The sequence below is a fragment of the Eucalyptus grandis genome, chromosome 6 (assembly GCF_016545825.1).
Source record: "Eucalyptus grandis isolate ANBG69807.140 chromosome 6, ASM1654582v1, whole genome shotgun sequence".
NCBI classification, from domain to species: Eukaryota; Viridiplantae; Streptophyta; class Magnoliopsida; order Myrtales; family Myrtaceae; genus Eucalyptus; species Eucalyptus grandis.
Window position 1 is genome coordinate 13999957 of NC_052617.1, and position 26145 is coordinate 14026101.

At 41.4% G+C, this 26145-nt stretch overlaps 1 protein-coding gene and 1 pseudogene across 1 annotated transcript; one reads left to right on the forward strand and one right to left on the reverse strand.

Moving 5' to 3' along the window:
* The first annotated feature begins 9292 nt into the window (after positions 1 to 9292).
* Positions 9293 to 12544, forward strand: LOC104448516 (ATP-dependent zinc metalloprotease FTSH, chloroplastic). The gene is made up of 5 exons (XM_010062358.3): positions 9293 to 10863; positions 11144 to 11390; positions 11482 to 11665; positions 11875 to 12046; positions 12162 to 12544. Exons 1-5 carry the CDS (start codon positions 9547 to 9549, stop codon positions 12381 to 12383), a joined length of 2142 nt encoding a protein of 713 aa, XP_010060660.2. The 5' UTR covers positions 9293 to 9546; the 3' UTR covers positions 12384 to 12544.
* A 7016-nt stretch (positions 12545 to 19560) lies between these two features.
* Positions 19561 to 24230, reverse strand: LOC104451527 (annotated as a pseudogene).
* Positions 24231 to 26145: the final 1915 nt, after the last annotated feature.

Consider the following 26145-nt stretch of genomic DNA (forward strand, 5'->3'; position numbering starts at 1 on the left):
AGGGGTGCTCGGACAACAAGCGGGGACAGTGGGTCGCGGCGAGGGGGTGGATTCGCGAGCAGATGTAAATGAGCAAGAGGAGAGGCGGAGGAGAGGCGGAGCAGAGGCAGAACAGAGGCGGAGTAGAGGCGGAGGCAGAGGCGGAGGAGAGGCGGAGCAGAGGCGGAGGCGGAGGCGGAGAGGCGGAGGAGAGGTGGAGGCGGAGGCGGAGCAGAGGCGAAGGAGAGGCTGAGGCGGAGGAGGAGGAGGAGAGAAGAGGTGGAGGAGGAGGCAAAGAAGAGGTGTACGAGGGAGAGAAGAGTGAAATTAGGGTTGGGAGAAATCAGAAATTGATTTTCGGAAGAAATCAGAAGTAGAAAATTTCTACTTCTGATTTCTCCTCCATTTCTATTTCTGAAATAGAAATTTATTCTAGAAATAGAAAATTTGATAAGCGTTATCAAACAAGTTTACATTCGAGAAATTGATGCAGAACAGAAAAATCATTTCTGAACAGAAATAATTTTTATCATGCACCCCCTTACCAAATACTAAAATAGATTGGGGGTGGAGTACTGATTAACTATTTGGCTCGGGGGGATATAGCTCAGTTGGTAGAGCTCCGCTCTTGCAATTGGGTCGTTCTAATACCACTTTGTTGAAAGCGTGCACCAAAACCCGATATCTTTATTGGGGAGAGCCAATAGGGAGTTCCAAGTTTGAGTTTGTCAACATAAGCAATTAAATGCACATTCTTTCAAAACGTTAAGCTAATGAGCTATAGACTAACTAGCTTCACAATACATGATATCAATTCTCCAATTTTGGATTTTTCTAACACAATTTATATCTGCATCTCAACATATATTTCACTTTTCATCGGCACGCTACTCTTTTTATATCTCTATTTTGGAAAATATGTTTCTCATACCTTTGGAAAAGGGCACCCTATTGTGAAAAGACCAACTTACCCTAGGGAAAAGTTAAGCCTCGAATTCCCATCAAACCCTACCTCCAATCACTCAACATCTCTGCCGCACACCACCCTCCACGGCCACCACTATCCACGACATCGTCCGACCGTTGCCAACGTCATCCCTCCTTGGTGCCTCCGACCAACGTCATGGTTCCCATCCACCTACTCTCGTCGAGGCCCCCGGCGTGCTCTCTATCTCGATCATCTCCCCACCTTGTTCCTCTCAGCCTCGATCCCTCTCTCGTCCATATCAGCCCCCATGCACAGTGAGGCCCAGCTTTAGATCGTGGTCATCAGTGACCTCCAATTGAGTGAAATTGAATAAAATTGGTAATTGGATATCCCTCCTCACGTGTGAATTGTCTTATAGATAACACGTGAAATTTGATAGATTTATGGAGTGCAAATGTGGATGAGTTAGAGCAGAATTTGACTCTAATGTTGCAAATTTAAACTTTTAAATTGGACCTTTTTTATGCTGTTGAACTTTTTGTTCTGCGCATGACCACCGACAAGCATGGTCAATAAGTGTCGGCACTCGAGAAATAAACAACAAGGGTCAAACCAAAACTTTACTGAGGGAATTATCTTGAAGAGGCCATCTTGAAGAGTCGTACGTGGGTGGAGTCACCGTGAAGAAACAGTGAAAAAGGCAAAAAGAAGAGTTTTTATTTTATTTCATTATTATTACATTTTCTTTGGTAAATTAATTTTGCTTTTGGGGGTTAGTGAGAAAATGTGCAATGTCAAGTCCCTTTCCTTCATTCGCCGCCCACCCATCGTTATCAAAGAAAGAGAGAGGGGGTCGTAGCTGCAGCCTGCAGCAGCAAATATTAGCTGCCAACTGCTAAATTCTTGTGGCTGTGGGGTTCATCTACACTTCCCTTTCCTAAATATATATATATATATATATATATGTATGTATTTCCTTCCGCAAAACAGTGACTTGCCATTAAAATGGTACGAGCACTCTCCAACAAAGTGACACGTGGCATAGTTTTTTTTTTTTCACTCTTTTTTTAAATTAAAGAAATTGTTGATAAAAAACGCGATTTACTAACATTTCGAATTTAATAGCTCCGTTTTATTAGGTTTCATCAACTTTTCCATTTCAACTTCCGACTTTTATTGGTCTTGGTTAATAGTCCCTTTCAATTACTAACTCCTTAATGTTTCCAAACTTTCTGGAAAATTTCCAGCTGTGATTAGAGTGATGTGCCCTTTTTTTTTCTCGATTAATTTACAAATTAATTTTGAGTTATCTATTTTCATTTAAGTTACCTAATGAGATCACTTTTCATCTAATTGTCGAATATTGCAAAAAAAAAAAAAAAAAGGAAAAAAGAAGAAGAGCACGGAAAAAAAAATATAGGTTTGACATAAACTGCAACATATGCACAAATCTACAGCTTCCCTAAAAAGCATAGCACCCATTTCATTTGAGTCACGTAATGAGCTTATTTTTCATCTAACTATCAAATATTGCAAAAGAAAAAGAAAACGTGGAGAAGCATGGGAAAAAAACATAGGTTTGACGTAGCAGACTCTAGGCTATGCACAAATCTACAGCTTCCCTAAAAAAACACAGCACCCATTTCTGACTTTCCTTCCTCCTTAATTTTTGTTAACCGGAAATGTATCAAATTAAGTCGTTTTCCACGTGATCTCATAACTAAGAGATTTTCTGCCCTCACGCCGAATTTTTGACGTGCTTAAGCTCGATAAATCGGGAAGAATGACGGCTCATCACGTCCCTATCTCGGATCGATTATCAATTGACCATTGCTTTAATTTAATCGATTGACCGCTGCTTCTTTTCAATCGAGATGAAGGACCATGGGGCTGGCTGCTTCAGGAGGGACGACTTAAATAGGAACAGCTTTCACGGACCGTTGGGAGAGAAGGCCCACAAAGAAATGATTGTGTACTTGTGACATTAACCCTCACCATGTCCTCTGTCTGCATGTGTAATTGGACAAAAGTACAGGGGAAAAGAAGAGTTCCATTCCCTACTAGTAAAAATAAAAAAATAATATATATATATATATATATATATATATATATAAGAAACTATAAACGAACTTGATAAAATAATTAAATATTAAATCATATATAATAAAATTTATACCCTAGTGAAATTTCACTGACCAATGCATAAAGAGATAAAAGCATTGAAGGTAGATTTCCGAATTATTGCAAACTATGCAATCAAATCTCTCAATTTTTTTAATCGTGTAGTTGAGTTCATAAATCATATAACTTTGTTCGAGTTGGTTCTTCTCTTAAATGTACAAATGAAAATGCTGACGCGGTTGTTAGATGTTGATATATCATCTTATGTCGATATCTTCATACATTTTTAAAAATATATATAAAACAAAATTAATACTTAGAAAAATTCAGAAACAAGTAAATTCCAATAAAATAAAATAAAAAGTAGCAGCAAGGATCGGGGAGACCAAAACAGGGAGGGGAGAGGCTGCGTCGTGTCGGATAGGGAGCTGGAGTGGTCGCTGTGGCGATGGCGACACCGCCTAGACGTCGGCGATTGCTGCTCTAGTTAGTTCCATACACTTTTATAAGATTATTTTTTTTTTCAATTATTGCAATGATCCGTAGACTACATTGATCAATATCATAGCAACCATTACTCATGCATAACCTGTCATGGGGTCGACATAATCATCGGCGGAGATAGACTCATCGTCCATCGTCCATCATCCATCATCCAAGCTTCTATTTTTGTCATTCTCGTCCCAAACGCCAATAACCAAAGCCATTTGCCACTTTGTCTTTTTTCCCTTCTCCTTTTGTTTATAATTAGCTCCATGCTGTTTTAGCTAATCCCCCGTCTCTTAATTAAGGCAATCTTTTGGAGTATTTATGGCCAAGGTACAGTACCTGCGGCCCTACAGCTAGCGTCACTGATGAGTCCTGTAGACCCCAATGCAACATAAATGGGTGTGCCAGAGATCAAACGACTGGAAATGAATGCAATTCAATTATCAATAGCACGAATTAAAGGATGTTTTTCAGTGGACATCCTTGAATATCGCATGCTTTTGTCTTCCTTGGTGACTGGTAACCAATCAATTGGCTGATCAAAGGAGATAATGTGTGTGGCAGGTGAGTGATTATCATTAGATTCCAGACCAAGAGAGCGATCTTGTACTCCTCCTGTTAGTACATATAACTTATTGTTGCTGGACTAGGTATTACTATAGTCGACGAGACGTGAGTGGAGACTCGGACAAGCACACATCTGCCACTAGAAATATGGAACTCCTTTCGCTTGTCTACCCGTTGGCATCAAAATAGAAACTTGGGAATTAATTCTCAAGAAAGTTCTGCTGGAATGTCGCTAAGGGGTGGTGCTGAAGGTTTAAGGGTCTACTCATGTCCATGAGATAAGTCAAGCTAACTATCACAGAGGAGCAGCAAAATCGTGGCGAGGTTTATCATATGATCACTAATCAGTTTTCAGCTAGCGAGTACGATATGACCTCAAAGAAGAAGGCAATTCTTGCCGTGAGGAATGATGAACATTGACAAGAAAATTGCAGAAAGATATACTTGTTCATGTCCTTTTCTTTGCTCATCTAAAAACGGTCCTGCAGCTGCAGCTGCAGCGGCTCGAGATCCAATGCGATTTATGGGTAGGGGCGAAAAAGCAAAGGCAAAGCAAAGAGAGATCAGTCGTGAAAGTGCCAAGAGCGGCAAGAGGACGAGATGAGAAGCCTTTGCTCCTCTTCTTCTTGGCTAGCTTTTCAAAAGCATTTGAACCCCAACTTTTCTTTGCCCTTCATTATATCCCGGCACATCAGATTCTGCCCCACCAACATGGTCTTGTCTTCAATTAGGTCCCATGGCTTCACCTTCAATAGAGGTTTTCATACGAAATCTGATCGTCCTTGTCGATTCTGAGAAAATTTCAAACCGAACCATTAAAGCTAAACCGCAGTCAGACTTGATTTGGTTTAAGTTTGGTTTAGTTTCAACTTCAACCGTCTAAATTGTCCTCTGCGAAGTACCCTTTTGTATCCAATGGACTTAACATGTTGCAATGAGTTTAATGGTCATGAACGGGGAGGAATTCCGGACGGTAGAGTAGATTTGGAGTTCGATTTAGGAGAACAACAAAACAAAACAATTTCTAAGATCTATATATATAAGAGTGAACGTTCACTGAAGACCAAACCAAGTCGAATTCGTCGAATTCAAAGTTTACTAAATCGAACCATAATCCTATTATTAAACCAAAAGAAAATCTCGGCATAGTTCGAATAAGATTTCTCTTTTATTTCTAACGAAAATTTTCTCCTACGCAATGTTCATTCTGAACAACAATATTTCCGGCAATTATGAAGATCGAGAAAATTTTCCATGCCCTTCTCTTGTTTTGTTGTAGCATGGATAACCACTAGGACCTCCATATCCTTGCGTGCGTACAGACATGTGCATACGTATATCCAGCTGTTCTTTGGGCATTTATGCTTTTATATCTCGCATGCATGTCCATGCATGACTTGACCCACTCAAAGGGGCTTCACGCGCGAGGGCGATGGGGACGGCGATGGCGCAATCAATGCCCGTCTTTGTCACTTTGAATCGCTGGAAATTTGGCCTCGGGCGTAGCTTGCGATATACTCTGAAACCTTGGTGTCAATGCCGTTTGTCTTGATTTCGTTGTCATACATAGACATATCTTTCCTAGGTGCTGTCAATTTTCACGCTCGAGAGAGAGAGAGAGGGACATATTTTCGATGAGAACCAAGTAACAACAAGAAACCATTAAAAAAACAAGAGGAGAGACAAAGCATATGCAATGTGAATGTCCATGATGATCGTGGGATTGATTGAATCGGTGGGGTCCTACAACTTGCTTTGTTTGAGAGAGTGATGAGTGTCGAGTGGGGTTGGGATGGCATCTTCTTGGACGGTGAGTCTTTTAGGGTTTCTTTCGTTCTCTCTCTCTCTCTCTCTCTCTCTCTGTGTTGAATGAGAGATAAGAGATAAAAGCATGAACTTGCATGTCTTCATTATATAGCAACATAAATTGACTTTCCTGTCGATTTAATATTGATTGATTGCATAGTAACTTCTCAATTGTCGAGCCGTCCCTGTGCTGAAAAATAGGTGATCCATTTGCTCACGTATAATTTGACTTTTCTGCTATAAAGACATGTCTTAAGGTTCCTTTTTATGCACTTTGAAAAGATACTCCCTCAAAAGGTATCGCGTTTGGAAATATTCCGGATAGAATATTTCCAGTAAATCGGATAATTATATTAATTGCTCTCGTAAGCAATACTTTTCACTTTTATAGCGTGTCTGTAATGTTTGAAAAAATGATTTCGGACTCGAACAATTGAACTTCGCCATCGAAACCCACAACTTGTTCTTTTTTATGCGAGGCAGTGTATAACGTTAAGGTCCTTTTCAGGAAGACCCCAATCTCTTGATATAATCTCAGTTTGCTGACTTCATCCGACACCCCCCGCATAATATAACAATGCTAAAGCAAACCAGTCATTGTTTTACAACCTTTAGGACATGACTGGTTAGAAATGCATTATTCTCGGAGTGTGTGACAGGTAACATCCCATTAATCGCTTTATATGTATAAGGTGCCAAGGGCTTTGAACCTTCAAAACTACTTAAAAAAATATGAGGTGTTTGGCAAATTTCTTTTCAACCCTTTCAGTCAAATGTTGACCTTGCCAAAATTGAAAACCCACTATTTGCGGAAGGCTATCCCTAGGTTAAATAATTTTTTTCTTCTAAAACTACCATCATCGATTTTTTTTTTCATTTTACTATTTTGCCCTCATTATAATTGTTCATCTTGTTTGCGCAATGAGGCTGGCAAGGCCAGATTTATTTGCCAGTCAACCTTGGTGGCCATGTTGGTTTGAGTGACTCGAGCAACCCTCACTATGTTGCGAGACCCCAAGCGGCCCTCATCAAGGTTGCACAACCCTTTCAGAGATCACAAGACCCCAATAAGGGCCGTTTAAGGTCGTAAGAAGGGAATCACTTTTTCTAAATCATCGAGCAAATGAAGACTAATCATTTTCTATGAAAATAATTCTCATGGAAAATATTTTCGTTTATCTTGAAGTTTTTCAATGATACAAACGCCTTCTTAATTTTTCTCTTGGCAACGGTAGGTCGTCGTCATCTCTCTAGTGAAACGAGCAAGTTTTCTCATGAAATAGAGCCACTCGTCCAACCCACTAAATACGGGCTTTAACTTTGTTTAGTTGAGCTCGCATCAATTAGGAGATGCGCGTCTCTCTAATGAGCCAACACGTGACAACATTATCCATCTGATTCAATGCACATAATTGGCGACAATCAATGCTACTTGCTAAGCATCGAGGTGCCTAGAAGCAAAGATGGACTTGAAGTTTTGCTAGTCTGTATTGAACCGGTGAAGGGGGTACCTGAGGAAGGTCAAATTTTTTTCCTTGATTTAGCCAGATACAACGAAAACACGCGGAGGCTTGATTTTGAGAGGATCCAAGATCGAATTGGGCCGGTCGATGCCGTGTTTTGGGCTATCGGAAATTTTGGGGAGTGACACTTGCATGCCCAGTCCATGTCATCTACGATCCAGGCCCATTAACTATTTCCAACATCTTCGGCAGTCCATTGGATCATCCCAACGAGACTCGAAATCGTGATGTCATAGATATTCGTGATGTCTAACATTGACAATGTTTAAAACATGAAACTAAAATTCGAGGAAATGAATACCCAGTCCCTTAAGAACGGGAACATGTGTTTTATATTTTTTCTTTTACCGCATGAAGAAATGCAATTATTTCTCGACGTTGTAAGAAATGATTGGATATGTCAAAACGGGTCATAGACCTATCTTGACTCATATTTGATTAATTGAAGTGTTATATGAGTTAGTTATTATTTAGTAGATGAGTAATAAATGGATTTATAATTATAAATCCCAAAATAAAATGGGTGATCAATGGGTTGACAAAGTAACAAGTTATCTCTACAACTCTCTCTTCATTTACTTTTGCCCTTACTCAATTTGACACTTGCTCAATATATGCTCTCACTTCAAGTTAATTATGAGTTTTCCTAAATTGGGTCAAATATGAAAATGTTATAGCAATATAGGTTGGATCAAGTATGAGTTTGGTATGACACTAAGAGCTTGTTTGGTTATCGATGAAACATATTTTAATTCTATTCTTTTATTTTTCGGAATAAAAAATTACAAAATTTTGTTTGGTAAATTTTTTTTTTTGTTATGAGGAATAGATTTAGAAGTAAATCAAGAAGTAAAAAAAAATAATTGCTTCTTTATTACAAAGAACAATTCTAGAATTAAGTCCATTTTTTTTTCTCTTTTCTTCCTATGTTCCTCGTCTGTTGAGTCTCGCCGGGCCACCACAAGGTCGGTGTTGCCCGTGCCAAGGTGAGGACAAGCCTCGTCAATGGTCGGGCAAGCTTGACCTTGCAAATTTGGGCAAGATTGACCTTGCTCAACTTAGATGCCATTGCGACCCTTGGCCTCGCCAGGCCACCACGAGGTCGGCGTTGCTTAGCCATGGCAAGGTTGAGTCTTGTTGGTGGTTGGGTGAGCTCGGCCTTGCCAAGAGTTGGCAATGCTCTAGCGAGGTTGATGGCTATGGCCAAGGCCGACAACTTGCTATATGAGGAAGAAGGGAAAAAAAAAGAAAAGAAAAAAAAAAGACAAAAGAAAAATATAAAAAGATTAAAAGAAATTCTAAGTCACAAAAAATTTAAGTACCATACCATATGCATTTCTTTATTGGAAATAAAATTTTAGATAGTTACTAAAGGCCTTTTAATACTTAGAAATTTGTATTGAAAACAAAATTTGAAAACATAGTTTTTGAGCAAAATTATTTTTGGGAACAAAATTGTTATCTCACAAGCCTTAAATTTTCATACAAAATTTTCATTGCATGAAAATAGATCAAAACTAATTAAATAGATCTAGGAATGATTTACATTCACATTGTTGGATCGTTGATACGTGGAAAAATTTTGGTTACAAAACAAATTGCAAACGTATTCATCACCCATTTAATTGACAATAGATCGAACAATTATTCTATTATATATGAATAAACTAACAAATATATTTAACAGCGTGAGCGAGATATTTTCGGCCTGACAGAGATATGTGAATTTTAATCGGAAGTAACACAAGTAAAGTCGATATTTATTCTGAACGTAAATTTTCCAAGCATTTTCCCATCCAACAAAAAAAACCAAAAAAAATGACAGGACAGAACATCGAACACGTAGACGCAGACCATCCAAGACCAAAAATCATGGCCTGCGTTGATACGAATCGTCCTAAAACACCTCGTATCATCTTCCCAAATCGAAGTCCAACTGAAAAACCTCTCTCCACCACCAGAACCATCAGCTCGAATCAGTATTAAAACAAGCTTCATCATCATCATCATCATCATCCTCATCCTCCACGCTTCATTCTTGAATTTCGCACCCATTCCTCATCTCCTTCTCCCTCTCGAGCGGATAAGCAAAGCAAACCGGGCGACTCTGACCCAAACCCAAGCGCGACAACCATGTCTGCGACCACCAATCCATTGCTTTCTTCCAATTTCTATGGCGACAGAGTCCTGCTCTCTCCTCCAACTCCCAAAACCACGAAATCGTCCCTTCACTCGCAAATTTTCAGAAGAAAGTTACGCGCCACTCGATCCGTCTTGAATAACGACGTACCCAATTTCGAGCGCTTGAAGTCGGCGCAATCCAAGGCGAGCCTGGCCGCACTCCTCTTCGCTTCTTCGATAGTCCCGCAGGCCCAAGCTGCCGATGCTCCGAACCTGCCGACTCCTCCGCCGGTTATCCAAGCGCAGCCCACCAAGCCGAGCCCCTCTGATTCGTCGCCGTTCGCGCAGAACCTGCTTCTGACGGCGCCGAAGCCCTCTGCTTCGTCGGACCTTCCTGAGGGAAGCCAATGGCGGTACAGCGAGTTCTTGAGCGCGGTGAAGAAGGGGAAAGTCGAGAGGGTGAGGTTTAGCAAGGACGGGTCTGCCCTCCAGCTCACCGCCGTCGACGGCCGACGGGCATCTGTGATTGTCCCCAACGACCCGGACCTCATCGATATCTTGGCGATGAATGGGGTCGACATTTCGGTCTCTGAGGGAGATTCAGGTAATGGGTTGTTTGCCTTCATTGGGAATTTGCTCTTTCCTTTCCTTGCTTTCGCCGGGCTGTTCTTCCTGTTCCGCCGAGCTCAGGGCGGTCCAGGCGGGCCTGGCGGGCTCGGCGGCCCGATGGATTTTGGGAGGTCCAAGTCCAAGTTCCAGGAAGTGCCAGAGACTGGTGTTTCGTTTGCCGATGTAGCTGGGGCTGATCAAGCCAAATTGGAATTGCAAGAGGTGGTTGATTTCTTGAAGAACCCTGATAAGTACACCGCTTTGGGGGCTAAAATCCCCAAAGGTTGTCTTCTTGTCGGCCCTCCCGGGACTGGGAAGACCCTTTTGGCAAGGGCAGTGGCCGGTGAGGCTGGCGTGCCATTCTTCTCGTGTGCGGCATCCGAATTTGTGGAGTTGTTTGTGGGTGTTGGTGCTTCGAGAGTTAGGGACTTGTTTGAGAAGGCGAAGTCGAAAGCACCTTGCATTGTGTTTATTGATGAGATCGATGCGGTGGGGAGGCAGAGAGGAGCTGGTCTTGGAGGAGGGAATGATGAGAGAGAGCAAACTATCAATCAGCTATTGACTGAGATGGATGGGTTTTCGGGGAATTCTGGTGTCATAGTATTGGCAGCTACGAACAGGCCAGATGTTCTCGATTCAGCTTTGTTGAGACCTGGGAGGTTTGATCGGCAGGTCACCGTGGATAGGCCTGATGTCGCTGGAAGAGTGAAGATCCTTCAGGTTAGTTATATCATTGCTTTATTTCGTTAACATGCCTATATGAGATACCATATCAATAGTGGTTGTTGTGGCTACGACTTAAGTATTTTCAGGACTTGAAGTCGGTGATATGAATTATGAAGTAAGTGAGGTTTAATTGCTTTGAGTAACATGAATGGCGTTGGTAGTTTCAATTATTTAGGTGAATTGGCTATGGACTTTTACTGAACACCTTTTGGATGTGGTACTGAACTCAGTTTATTATTGACCAGTTTCCTGATTAAGCTCCCTTTTATGGCAGGTGCATTCTCGAGGAAAGGCACTTGCAAAGGATGTTGACTTTGAAAAGATTGCGAGGAGAACTCCGGGTTTCACCGGGGCTGATTTGCAGAATCTGATGAATGAAGCAGCCATTCTTGCAGCTAGGCGTGACCTCAAAGAAATCAGCAAAGATGAGATATCTGATGCTCTGGAGAGAATCATAGCCGGACCGGAAAAGAAAAATGCTGTTGTCTCAGAAGAAAAGAAGAAGTTGGTTGCTTATCATGGTATACACGGAAACAACCTTTTCTTTTGCCAGTTTTATCTGTCCACTATAATGTAATTATAGCTGCTGATGGTACGATGAAAATTTTGCAGAGGCTGGGCATGCTTTAGTTGGTGCACTGATGCCTGAATATGACCCTGTGGCCAAGATATCCATCATACCCCGTGGCCAAGCTGGAGGTCTTACCTTTTTTGCTCCAAGTGAAGAGAGACTTGAGTCTGGGCTATACAGTAGAAGCTACCTTGAGAATCAGATGGCTGTTGCACTCGGTGGAAGGTTAGCTCTAAATACTTGCCCACGTGATTGACCCCACTAAATGAACGGCCTAATTAAGACTCTTACTGCTTGAAAAGATATGGTGTTGCCATGTTGAAGATCTGTGGTATGCTTTGGCAATGTGAGAGAATACATGGGGATTGTGCAATCTGGTCTTTCTTTGCTGATGTCACCAATTTTGATGACTGATTTGTAACTGTATTATGCAGGGTTGCTGAGGAGGTGATATTTGGAACTGAGAATGTTACAACAGGAGCTTCCAATGACTTTATGCAAGTTTCTCGGGTGGCGAGGCAGATGGTTGAGAGGTTTGGCTTTAGCAAAAAGATTGGACAAGTAGCAATTGGTGGACCTGGTGGAAATCCCTTCTTGGGTCAGCAGGTGTGCATGCTCATTGAAGCAATTTCATTTCGGTGCTTACATAGTTATCTAGTATGAACAATTAGACTTCTACCCCACCTGAATCGCACTGAGACCTATAATATTTAATATGCAGATGTCTACCCAGAAAGATTATTCGATGGCGACTGCTGATGTGGTAGATGCAGAGGTGAGGGAATTAGTAGACAGGGCATATTCAAGAGCAAAACAGATCATGACCACCCATGTTGACATTCTCCACAAGCTTGCTCAACTCCTTATAGAGAAAGAAACTGTTGATGGGGAAGAGTTCATGAGCCTCTTCATTGATGGAAAAGCTGAGCTGTATGTTTCGTAATTTTGTTCATAGTAGTTTAGAGAAAAAAATCAGAATTTACTGTAAGTTCCTTATACCCTGTACACATTGATGATTACTCTTTCTGACATAAAAAACATCTCTTCTCTCTATTACATTGTATATTTTTGAATGAGATCTGAGTATCCCTGTCTTTTGAAACATGAGCACCATGAATATTGCCCTCTGAAATATATCAGCATAGCTAAAAGTATGCAATGAGAATGCATGTTTTTTGTTCACATGGTCCTTCACCCTTTCCTCAGAAAAAGATCTCCAAATGTAGGGATATTGCGAGGCTTTATGATCAGAATCCGTTCTATCTTTGTCAAAAGTGCGAGTATTCTTTGGCATGTGTATATAGCTCCACATGTTCCCGCTGAATCTGCTGAGAGAATACCATGGCCTTCAAAATATGCTCGAGACATGATTAGGTATTCGCATTCACTGTGGAGTGTATGGGGAGACAGAGAGGGAGAGAGAGAGAGAAGGAAGGGGGGGGTGGGAAGAGAGGGGGGGAGGCCATGGGCATGGTGACAGCACCACGTGCAAAAAACACCATGCATTGCCTGAAGCGATGGCACTTGCCTCACCGGCAACGCACTGAGCACCGTCAATGAAATGTCGCGCAAATCTCCCGGTCTCTTCAGGTCCATGTTGTTTGGTCGTTTTTGTAATCGTCATTCTCTCTCCATGTCTTGTCTCTTGAACTCGGCTATTGATTTGATGTTGTTGTTTCTGAAGGGAAATTAATTCCAAGCTGAACGATGGCTCCTAATAAAATCTCTGTTTATCTAATTCCGAGAATCTATCGTTGTTTCAATTTCATGGAGAAACAATTTGCTCGATGGTTCTTGCAATTTCATTGGATTAAAACTTGCCTCAACGGAGCTTCCACTGGAAATCGTGGCTTAGTTTCATGTTTAAATTGGCAATTTGAGCTGTTCAGCACACCAGGCAAAATGGGATGTAGTATAGGGAAGGATTAGATTGGAAACTGCTGGCCGTCACGTCTGAATGCATCAGTAGTATTAAGAGACTTGCATTTTGATATTTGCTCTGGCAACGATTAATTCGGAATGCGTAAGTACATTGAAATCGAGCGATTTGTGTTATTGTCACATACGTCATGAAGATACTCTCTCTTCCCCTTAGACGTGGCACCGTCCTTATACTTCACCGGATGAAGATTGCAGGAATGCCAGAGGAGCTTACTGAAATTTGACGTTTAGGTTTTGGGTCCTATGCAGAGCCAAGGAGTATGGCCCTGTAGAGTTGGCAAGTAGAAGTTTTATTTTCTCGAAGCAAACTAGCCCTGCAATACCACATGATAAGGTCATATTCAAATTAAGCAATATAGTGCTGATCACTTCCATGAGTCCACAAAGCTGCAGATAACAGCTTCAGAAGAAATACAAGAAGATGGCAGTTCGGAAACTTCATTGCAGAGGGAAGTGAAATGAAATGGATTTGAATGTGCTGCAATTAAGTGTGAACTTCCCATACCATACTGGAAACTTCCATTAACAGGCTGCATAAAATTTCCAGTGTCGATATGCACAAGGCCAAGATCTGTTAACCATTCACGGCTGTGTAGGTAATTGCATTTGCAAGGCAAAGGAAATTTTTCAAGACTTATTAGAGACTCTTTTTGCATATTTGTGAATAAATTCAGCATTCTTCTGACATGGTCGAGAGAGAACGGTGAGGGACAATAGGAGTGGATTTTGTTAACTAGCGCTTGCTGCTGGGGAGTTCGTTAAGCAACAAAATGTGTAGCTTTCCAATGCTTTAGCTTTTGTTTTTCTTTGTGTTATTTGCTGTCAATGCTTTAGGAATCAAAATTAATACTTCTCATTGAGTATTCTTACCGAGTGCGTTGTGGCACTCTTTAGCGAGAAGCTTTTGGATAAGCAGCTGAAATCAGCCAGATTGTTATGTATCAGTATTTGCCATCTGCATCGATCTCTAACGATGTCGCAGTCATAAAGCATTGGTCACAGATGTGAGCATGAGTATACAGAATGAAGCCACGAGTACTTGATCCTTGTGCAGCGTTTTGTTGGGTTTCCTTGCATCCTTGTGTCGAGCCGCAACTTACGAAGACAACTCGCAATGGGGAGACATTTCAAGTCCAAGTGGCTCCGCATCATCACTAATTATTTGATATGAAGCTCCAGCTGAAAAGATGTCACAGGCAAAATGGAGCTAAATAAGCTGGTTTTTGTTTTATTTTATGCAAGTCACGACCTTCGACTCGAGTAACGTTTAATTCTTGTTCTTGAATGTAGTCAGATGCCAAAATAAAAAGTACGCAGAATGGGAGAACTAGTTTCTTTTCCATTCCATTTTCTGTTATATGTCGCACAGGATTTTGGAAATCTGACATGGTTTATTCATCAAGTGCTCCACTAGGAGTCTAGGACAATTCAGAATGTGCAAGCCAGTGAGTTTTGTTCGTCCTTCTTCAGCTAACTTATCATTATGGGACGTTGTATGCAGACTAGATACGAATCAGCAACACGTGAAATGCTTTCGAAAAACCCTGAAAAAGATGTGCATCCCCATTTTTCCCATCGAAAAAGAACAGCACTTTCTGACATGGATTCCTGGAAACGTCATGGAACTAATTGTTGTGAATTTGAAGAAAGATTTCTCCTGTATCAGAGAAAGCATTGGTAATGGACTCGCACGTTTGTCCTTCAGGTTTCATATTCAACTCTTGATAAAAGCTGGGGCATTTTGAAATAAGGAATGGGTAAAATAGAATTCGCAGAACTTGCCTCGGTTGAATTTGTCCGATAGTGTGGTGTCATTCTCTAGTGTTTTTCTGGGGCAAGTCCAAGAAAGGACTGTGACCCATCATTCCTCCTGAGTGGTCCATGATATACTCTGACATACAGATTTCCAAATCAAGACTGAAAGTTCGTGCGGCTACTAGTGCAAGTATGACTCTACTAAACATCCTAAGCGGGGCAACATGATTTTGATCTTTCATTATGCTAATGAGAGATGCAAAAGTTTTTGGTTTTTGGTTTTTGCTCTTAACTACTGGAAAATAATACTGATAGCACCCTCTTGCCATTTGAGATCAAATTAAAAACGGAGAAGTTGCATCTTTGAGCAGATTCCAGAACAGTTGTGTTGTCTATCCTCAGCATCGGTCTATGCCGAGTCAAACATAGAATGACTCTTATCTTATACTTCTTTGAACCAAATTTGTGTGAATAAGATTCAGTCTTGTGGGATAGTGAAAATAAATATCCTGCGACCTCAAATTACATAGAAAACGCACATAAATTGCCTATGGCGGGGGCCAAAAATTGCCATGAGTGGAGTAAAAACTGAAGTACTCAGGAAAACACGTATCTTATCCAACTTTGAATAAATGAGGAGGATCTAGGAAATGGGGTTAAAGTCCCTTACCATTGGTTGACATGGATTAATGTCATCTGACTGCGTAGTTATCCCTTTTCTTTTCCAGGCAGACTTGTGGATAAGATCTGAAAACGCTAGAAAGACTTAGACATTTGGACAGTATAAGCCTCCTCGTCCTAGAATTCTTCGTTCTCCTTTTTGAGTGCTGAGAATGATTGTATCATTTACTTTGCCAAATCCAATTTGTTCTTTGCCAAAAAGGTCAATCTTTCACTACGAGTTGGCCACCCAAAGTGACAATCCTTCGACTCTCCTTTCATGCAAAATCTTTGATCTAGACTCTAGTGCTTCCCTTCTTTCACTGAAGAAGTTGGCAGATTTTGAGGAGTTCATGGCTAGAAACGATTAGGTAGTCCACGGAGTCACATTCATGGAAACGGATAGAGTCGGTAAAATCGCACAGACAACCCATTTGGACATTGGCTGTTTCCCAGTTCAAGAAGATTTCATTAGCCATAGATAGGAGAAATATTTGCTGGAATCACTGTCCATGGACCAGTGCAGTCACAACCAGGGCCGTGATTGGCTCGATCCCATCTGTCATAATTCAAATCGGAGAATCATCCCACTGTGGTGCGAGGGGAAAGCTCCAAATTTCGCAGCCATAATGAGCATTTCAGCAGACCACACTGTGTTGAGTGATCTCAGAGCTATCCAATAAGGATTTGAACACTCTAAATGCAATTTGGGAAATCTGAGGTAATGGATGACTCAAGAAAGCAGGAAAAGACAGGAAAAATCCGTTCTAGGAAGGAAGACAAAATGTCCCGTTTGGTCAAAGTTAGCTGCTTATATGACGTTCCAATATTATCCGTCTTCACATGGCGCTCCTTTATAATGGCCTCCTGCCTGAGGGGGCCTATATAAGGCCTCCTTTTTCATCTCAGGCTTACTACCATCCTTGGCTTTTCAAAACTACCATGGCTCATTTTACCAAGGCTTACATACTGACATTGTGCCTCCTGTTGCTCATGGTGAGTTCAGACGCGAGACTGATTTCTAATGGATTCTCGGATGTGCCAAAGCAAATCAACAGTGAAATAATCTTGCGAAACTTAGGGTACAGCGTTCCTAAGTCCGGTAATGTCCCGAGGAGAATGGTGCAGGGAGTGGAAACCGACAAAACCGCGCCGGGAGGGCCGGATCCTCAACATCACTAGCAACTACTGGCAATTGATATCGAACTGGTAACTCCAAAGACTTGAAGGGGTAATGGGAGTAGAAGAGCCTCGTAGGTCGACACGTTGCTTTTTCTGTGAGAGAGACTGTCTTTTCAGGAAAATCTGTCTGTTTTGTTGGAGAATCAATGCTTGTTTAGGATGGAGATGTTTCGTTGTTTCGCCTTCTTGTATCGTTCTTGCTCGGTCAAATGCATGCGTCGATATGATGATCTGCTGCATCAACTCTATAATTTTTCTGTTAAAAGAGTTCTCTGATTTGATTCAGTCTTGAGTCAAGTATTTTAGTTGAAGGTGTATGAGTGGAGCCATTCTGAAGAGTGCATATATTGATTTACCTATCAAAATGCTTCCGAATAGTTATACCATAACCAAATAACAACAGAAATATTTAACGTCCGAACCGACCCACCCAAACCCAAGCATTCATTTTATTTGAAGAAGTAACATTAGTTTTGCCGCGCTTTAGAAGTTTCTGAAAAACAATATATTAAGCCAGTGTTTCATTTGACTTAATTCAAGGCCAAGATTGAAAATTTTCTGAAATAATTTCAACAAATTCAGAAAATACTCCGCAGTTAAGATTCACCAAAAATAACCATGCGATGCCGTGGTAAAAAAATTACATTTTATTTTACAACACACTTATCCACTGAAAAATTAGGTTAAAACTTTTATCTTTTCTCAATTAGAGAATGACTTCACCAAACCTTTATGTTAGTCGTTTATCCTCTTATAATATTATATGAGGGGAATTGTGCAAATTTCAGGTTGGAGTCCTAATAGACGAATAGCCCTAATTTCACTACAGGGGAGAGGAAGAAGAGAACAAACATGAGTGAGCAATGATGGCGAGCAACGATCACAAGTGATGACGACGAGTGACGATGACGAGCAATGAACAACGACTTGTGAATGGCGACTTGTGAATGGCGATGGAGAGAACCTCAGATCTAGTGTGAACGCGAGCGTGAACAAAGAGGAGCGGTGATGGCCAAATCTGGTTAAACCTAAAATAAGCTAAATGACATCGTTTAGCACTAAGAAAAAATGACGTCGTTTAGCTTGGCTAAGCAAGCATGGATGGGGTGACGTCATTTTCCTCGTCCATGTGTGCATTTTTTAAAAAATATTTGCCACGTCAGTAAAGCATGTCGCCGAAAAATGCCACGTATGCAATTTTGTCGGATTTTCTCGCTGTTGGCATTTAATGGATCCATTTTGCTTCGATTTTGACACTTTAAGTGTTACTTTCCAAATTTTTGGCACTTTAAGTATCCCTCCATGTAAAGTTTTGGCATTCCAAGTGTCAGGCACTCAATCTTTATGTGTGCATTTGGAATATATTAACATATATTCACTTTGGGCATGCGTGTACATCATATGTAAGTAGGCCCGTCACTATAATACAAATTAAATTAAATTAAATTAAATTTAATTCCAAGTTGACAATTCGATTGCAATAATTGCAAACACATTTGCAACATTATTTCTCTCTTGTTCCACGTTATCCTAATTGTTTATGGGGTGTGACATCTCTAGGTTCATTACTAAACTGGTAGTAAGACTTGTATTAACACATTAGTACTCCCAAAAGAATTAATTATCCCGATTAATCTTTGGATCCTACACGCCATGATTGACATCTAACAATATGTCATGACTACTTATATAGTGTGAATGTTTTAAAAATATAATGAACCCATTAGCTTTGGCTACAGTGTAATTCAATCCTTATATCTTACTATGTCCCGATCAAACAAAAACCATTGAATATTTGTCAAGTCACTAATTCAATCATATGCACAAATCTAATTGACATATGAGGATTTCAATGCATTGTTATAATTAGATCACATATAACATCATTATTATACTTTGCATGTAACAAGGAGACAGATTCTATATTGCGTACACGTGCAACTTCGTATATGAACAAACTATGACCATCAGGTATAAATATGGATTTACAACCTGGCATTATGTGCATCTGTGAACCATAGTTGTTCGACATACAAGTTAACACCGTGCCTCAAGTCTAAGGATTATTTACATAAGACCAAAGCATGAACAATTAGATATTGACCACGCTAAAAGCTTCCATGTCGCTAATTGTTCCATATATGTCATGTTCAGTAAACTTGTCTAATACAAACACTCGTGTTCTAACTCAGGCATCACAATACCCAATGACTTGCGACTTATCAGTTCCTTAAATATTCAATACTTAATGGTAAAGTTAAGAACATATCGATCTCAACAAGATTATTAATATCCACTTAATAATCCATCGACCGGGAACGATTTAAAGATTCATTCTAACTGTGAACCTGTAACATATATTCTTAATATCTTAAGAATAGATCTAGTTGCAACTGATCTTATGGAATCATTCGTAAATATAAAATAATTGGACAAATGAATGAATACGTCAAATAATGATAGTACAATTGAAATACCTAATATGTAGCTATTACATGGTAGCTTTAAGGCATCCATCCAATAGCAGCAACCTCAACTCCATCATATATCAACTACATAAGGAATATTATAGCTGAGAGCTGTTAAGAAAAGAAATGGAAAGGGAAAACTCTGTTGCCCGAGAGAAAGTTCCAAGTCTATGAACAGCCAAAAATATAATCCAGGACATAAACCAGTGTCAAGGAAAAAGGATAAAGAAGGAAGGCCAGTGTGAATGTCCATAAGGGGAAGGTGGTGCGGAAGCTGGCGAAGGTTCCCATCACAAAGCAAACGATGAGAATAACTAGCACTTCAGACGAGAAATCCCATGTGAATCCTCTGATATAAACAATAGCCAAGAAAACTGATAGGCAAAGGAGATTGTTCATGGTTACTGCCCCATATAGCTGCATCAGAAAAAACTGAGATCAGGCTACCTTCGGTATACAAATGTAAAGGCCCACTAAAACGAGCAAATAATAACTGCAGTGGCACGTCATGTACCTCCACAGCTCGATGGCTTATTTCAGGGTCTAAAAGAACATTTACCAGCCAATTTACCATGCTCAATGTGATCAATCCATTGTAGAGAAAAAAGTAGCATACCAGAATGTGAAGCTATTTACATGCTCATGGAAAGTTGCAATTTCTGTTACCCAATACTACACTCTATCAGTCCAAATCAAACCAGGACCTTAATTTCTCGATCTAGTCTCCCATTTTTGACAGAAATATAACAGTTAAATGAAGCAAATACCCAGTAGAAAAGGACCCACCTCAAAGAAAGTAAGCAAGGCTGTTCTTTGCGTTTTCCTACTTGCAAGTTTAATTGCTGAAACGACTTCTCTGGAGTTGGTAGCTAAGGGAATAGCAATAAAGGAGATGAAGAAAGCTGGAATACCGGTGGCTTCTGAGAAATTGTCAACTGCATCTACAAGAGGGTGAGCGAAACTCCCTGCAATGATTGTTCCAAGGACCAGAAGTGATACTGCTTTTAAGGTGGTCAATTTAGGATTCCCAACACCTTCAGTGACCTCATCAGTTTGATCGCCAGTTTTTAATTGAGCATGCTCCTGTCTAGTTTGCTGCAGGAAAAAATTGCAAAATGGCATAAGACTCGATGGCATGCTCTAGACCGCTATTCTCAAAACTACTAGATAGAACAACTTACATGGCACAAGTCGTTTAGAAACTCCATTGTTCCAAAGTTTTTTATTCCAGAAGCAGCGCCAGAACTCCTAGCCTCGCTAACCCATTTAGAAATACCATCCACAAACTTGGGCAATTCCAGATGATCATTTGAGCAGCCAAAGTCTTTCATGATTTTGTCTACAGCATTGTCCTCATTGAAATCTATTTCGATTCCTACTAGCAGTGCTTTAAGTTCTGCAGCAGTTAGATATCCATTGCCATTTTCATAGTATATCCTGAAAAGGTTGTCACCAAAAAATCCGGTCAGCCTGCTGATTTAGCTGAATCTGAGTTTTTTTTAAAAAAAGCAAAACTTAGCACGTCCAGTGGAAACTAACTTCTTCACGACATCCTTATCGAGTTCGCCATCAACTGTAAGAAGTGTTGTCAGGGCACGCCTCCGTAAGTGTCTTAAGAAACCAAAAAGACATGTTTGTCTTCCACATAAGCAAGTCGCCGCCTCTGTATCCAAGGCTCGACAACCTGCATCGAATTTAAAACTTCAAGCAGACCAAAGGAGAAGAAAGACCAGAATTTCAAATCTCGACATATAAATTGGCTTTAGCTCATCTCACTGGAGTAGCATGACAAACAATACAGCCGGTTTTTTCTTTGGTTCACACGTACACAATGTGCCCCTCACACTTATCTGCATATTTATGGCATAATTCAGAAGCAATTGGTGGCTACCTGATAGATACAATATGCAATCAACAGTATCAGAGAGACAATCAGCGAAATTAAGACAGCCAAGTGCCTCCCTGAAGTCGAGTTGAGAATTTGAGGCAATTGAACAATGATGAAGGGTATCACTGAAAAGACCATAATCCTTGCTGCATCTTTTGTCCACAAATCTGTACTGACACCAGAGCCTGCAAGAGCAAAGATAGACAATGTACATGAAGTCATTGCCAAGGTGAGATGACTGCTTGACACTGCAGGGTATGCCTAAATAGGCATCATATCAACCATAAATAAACTTGATTATTTTTTAAAAAAAATCACAAGAAAAAAAACTTGTTTTTCAGATCAATAGCTATTTTAGAAATGATGTTGATCTTCTTATGAGAGATGGACAAGAGAAAGGGTTACTTGCATAACAAAGAGGATATTCAGGCCTGCACGTCTTAACATCTGTCACACCCGTAATCTCACTTCTCTCCTGAAAAACTAGCTGCAAAGGATTTTCTCTTGTCCATGGTGGCTCAATTAAGGAAAAATAATCTCTAGACGATCTTTAAACTGTCAAGTCAAATCAGCCCAGATTTTGCGAATGATCCTTGATCATGAATGATTAACAAGAAATAACCAAGATTGAATGACCAAACTGAGACAACAAGTACAACAACGACATACCTTTCAGGCTAAATCCTTTTGTATCTTGTTTGTCCATTGCAATTGAGTTATGAAGATCACACTTCCCAACAATAATGCAAGATCCCCATATAACTGTGAGAAGCATGACAGTTGATCCAGCTAACAAGCCCATTCCAACGGAAACTTGACTTTGAGCAGTCTCTGTGCTTCCAGAAAGTCCAGACACTGTAGAACAAAGTGGAGGAACTATTCAGCAAAGGCTTCATTCGCTGTGAATGATCACAACAAATTCCAGTATTTAGAGATAGACAAACAAGCCCACGAGACACATTTAAGCATCAAAGGTGGAAGCGGATCCTGTCAAAATATGACATATAAATCTCACTCTTACGAAAACAATTGCAAACCCAAGTGACCCATTTCGCATGTTATAAGTTAACAGATCCTTGGGATGATAAAATCGGCTAAGAAACTATTGAAGCAGCATAAATGGATAGAAATACATGACTTACAAACAGATATAACTTCAAAAAATGTGAAATGACCAAAAATTCGTTTTCACAAGGAAGGACCTCAGTAAATCTCTTCATCCGGACTAGAAAACAGCCAAGCCAGTTGCAAAGTCAAGAACATTGTCCATGCTTAAATTAAGGCAAGTAAAACTAGTATCTTTGTATTTCTCAATGTCCTAGCATACATACATTTTCCTCTTGTATGCATTTCATTCTAGCGTTAGCTCTTAATTGATTCAGTGTCAGTCCAATTTCCAATAAACCAAATGCCCCCGAGATACTAATGTCATTTTTCCCAACCTTTTCTTTTCTACACTTTAAATCTCCAGCTGATTAAAAAAAACAACCATTAGTCGCGTCCGGAGACGGCAAATGGCCGATCTAGCGGATAAAATAAGCAACCGGCAGTCACTTCCGGAGATGGCAAATGGGTAGTCTTTTACGCCATTGAGGATGGCCACATATCTCCCGTTAAAAAACAACTGAAGAAACCAAAAAGGATAGGAGGAGTGAATAAAAGCAATCCGGGACCATTATGATCAGATCTGCAAGAAAAAGGAGGACCCATCTCGTGGCCCATGAGTTTTGCCGTAGATTCAAGAAGAAAGTCAAAAACAGATAAATGCGGACAACAGCTTATGATGGAATCTAGGAGCTAGATAGGGGTCCACGGGCACGATCCAAACCCACGAAAAGCACCAAGACGATATACTTTATGCATGTTTTAGGCAAAGCATCAACCCAAAAGCGGAAACACGAGATTTCTTAATGTGTCACGCAAGAATAACAATTTCTTTAACTTTATGCAAGAATTTCCCTAAATAGCAATTGGGCGGCGACAGAAGAAAAAAGAGTTCTGCGCTTGACATGCTTATCGATCAAACTTGAAAATTTGTAATTAAAAAATCGTCTAGATTTCTACTATTTTGCCCTCTTGTCTGAGCCCATCGTGCTCGTTAAGTTGACGATAATGGCGGAATTGAATGAGGCAAGAGAAACGGAGAACGACGACTTTTTCCCATCCAACCGATGGAGAAAAGAGAAACGCCTCTCCACGTCCTCGCACTTTCTCGGATCCAAACAGAGGAAGGAAACTGGAGTCCGCTCAAAGCAACAGAAGCGAAGGACACCAGCTGCGCTCGTCCGATCACGCCGCAAATAGTAATAAAACCGGAAAAAAGCATGAGAAACTCGCGCAGATTCTACTGTCACCTGGACTATGACTAGCTAAGCTCGATCGATATCGTGTCTCCGTCGAGCGTCGTCGAGAGGAAGGAATTACAGCTAACATACGCAAAAATTTTGCGTCGCGTTCTGCCGTGGACGTTCTTCTAACATTCCCGGAATTAGGCTAGTGATGGCGAAAAGGAGAGAGAAGACGGACCTAGAATGAGCATGGCGTTGGGCAAGGCGCCGAGCATGCGACGGAAGAGGCTGCTGATGATGCCGGGCCCCAGGACCTTCAGCAACAGCGCGCTGCCGTTGGACAGGTACGTGGCCGCCGTAAACATTTTGTACCCGTACACGACGATCAAATACAGGCCGCCGAGCGACGAGGTGGCGCACGGCATAAACCCGTACGTCTGGTCACATGACGAGTTGGCGGAGGACGGTGAAAAGCGCAGGTAGGGAGTGCCGTAGGCGGGCATCCGAGGCACGTGGATGGGGCGGGAATGGACGGAGCCACCAAACGAGAGGAGGAGGAGGAGGAGGAGGGGGAGGAGGGGGAGGACAGAGCCATGGTTGTTGGCCATGGATAAGGAGGGTAGGGACAAGTATGGATTAGAGTTGTAGGGTAAAAGAGAGACCTGGGGTTTTTGCAGTTAGTGCCGAATCGTGACGTATTTACAGAAGACTCCGATCCGATCAGTGAATCGAGCGGGAGACTAGAGCTGACCGTGCAAGATTCAACAGGAAGAAAACTAAAGGGAAAAGAACGAAGAAACGGAAGACGAACGGCTTTTTGATTCGATCAAAGGATCCCTTCCTATTCCAACTTCTCCGGACTTTATAATAGAGGAAGCAGACTCGGGAGGACAACGTCCCTTTTGGATCTACCGAACGCGCGGGATCTTTAGCAAGACAAGACAAGACAAGACGGAGGTGCGACTCCATTGACGATGACGGTGGCCAGCGGGTGGTGGTGAAGGAGCTAGGAAGGAGAGGTTGAAACGGAGACGAAGGTTTTGTCGGAATCAAAACGCTTGCTTTCGTAGACCTTTTGTGACCGGCCGGCGGGTGGTGGTGAAGGAGCTAGGAAGGAGAGGATGAAACGGAGACGAAGATTTCTCGGAATCAAAACGCTTGCTTTCGTAGACCTTTTGTGACCGGAAGAGGAAGGCTCTCCGTAGTTGCTGATAGATATTTTCTCCTTTTCTCCGAGAAAATATTGGGTGGTCTGGGACCGCCACGTCAGCGTGGTCCCGGACCACTCATATGGCGCCACATAGGAGGGGAGGGGGACAAAGAGAGAAAGAGCAGAGAGAGCGTCAGAAAAGTGAGCCCCGATTTTCGTCCTTTTCCGGCTTCCCCATACACGTGGCGCCGTGTGAGTGGTCCGGGACCACGCTGACGTGGTGGTCCCGGACCACCCAATATTTTTTCATTTTCTCCTTCTTTAAATAAAAGGATTTCCTTGTCCAAAAAAAATAAAAATAAAAGGATTAGTCGGGGGTCATCCAAAAATTCAAACTCTCCAGATGTGAAAGCTTTGGGAAGCATTTATGACTGACGCCAGAGTAATCATGGACCGTCGAGTTTTAATTTATTTAATATAACCAATAAATTTTATCTTAACGTATAATATGATTAATATATATTTAATTAATACATAAAAAATGAGTAAAGTATCATTTCATTAATTCAAGTTTATAAACAATATTGAATATCTTTATACAGTTCAATAATCCTCACGGGAGAATGAGCAGGAGAGGGAGGAGGGAGGCACGGTGGTTGGCCATGGATGAGGGGGGGGTGGGATTACCGTTGAGAAGAGTTCGTTGCAAGGGATCAGGATGGGTTGGTTTTATATAGGGGTGTGCATAGTGCAGGCGGGCGGTTACGACCTAGAACCGGGAACCGTCCGCTAAGGACCGGTTAGAAAATTGAACCGGATCCACTTGAGAACCGGACCACGGTTCGGTCCGGTTCAGGTGGATCCATGTAACCGATCTTGACGCGAAACAATTTTGGTTTTTAACATAGAACGGTCGGATCTATGTGTTGGGAAGGAAGGGAGGAGGTCTATGGTCGGGTTTTCAACATAGAACGGTCGCGAAACAATTTTTCACGGCTGTGGCGGGTGGCGGCCAACGCGAGGAGGCGAACAGCAGTGGCAGAGGAGCAACGACGTCGACATCGATGCTCGGGGAGGAATCAAAATGGCGATAGGATTAGGAGAAACCGAGGAAGAGACAAAGAGAGAGAAAGAACCGAAGATGAAGGGAGTGAGGAGATGAGATCTAATCTAAGATTTCTTTTAGTAATTTTTTTTAAAATATTAAAAGATTCCTGCAGTGCAGGTGGGCGGATCCGCCCATGGAACCGAGAACCGGACCGGTTCCCTCAAGAACCACCGGTTCCAGGCGGTTTCGATCCGGTTCCGAACAGTCCGGGCGGTTTCTAGGTATTTTGCACGCCCCTAGTTTTATATAGCTCACTCCACCGGGG

Bases quoted from the DNA above. Each gene is read 5' to 3' on its own strand.
- LOC104448516 (XM_010062358.3), top strand. From the start codon at position 9,547: ATGTCTGCGACCACCAATCCATTGCTTTCTTCCAATTTCTATGGCGAC. The intron at 10,864-11,143 runs GTTAGTTATATC...CTTTTATGGCAG, and splicing joins GAAGAGTGAAGATCCTTCAG to GTGCATTCTCGAGGAAAGGC. The intron at 12,047-12,161 runs GTGTGCATGCTC...TTTAATATGCAG, and splicing joins ATCCCTTCTTGGGTCAGCAG to ATGTCTACCCAGAAAGATTA.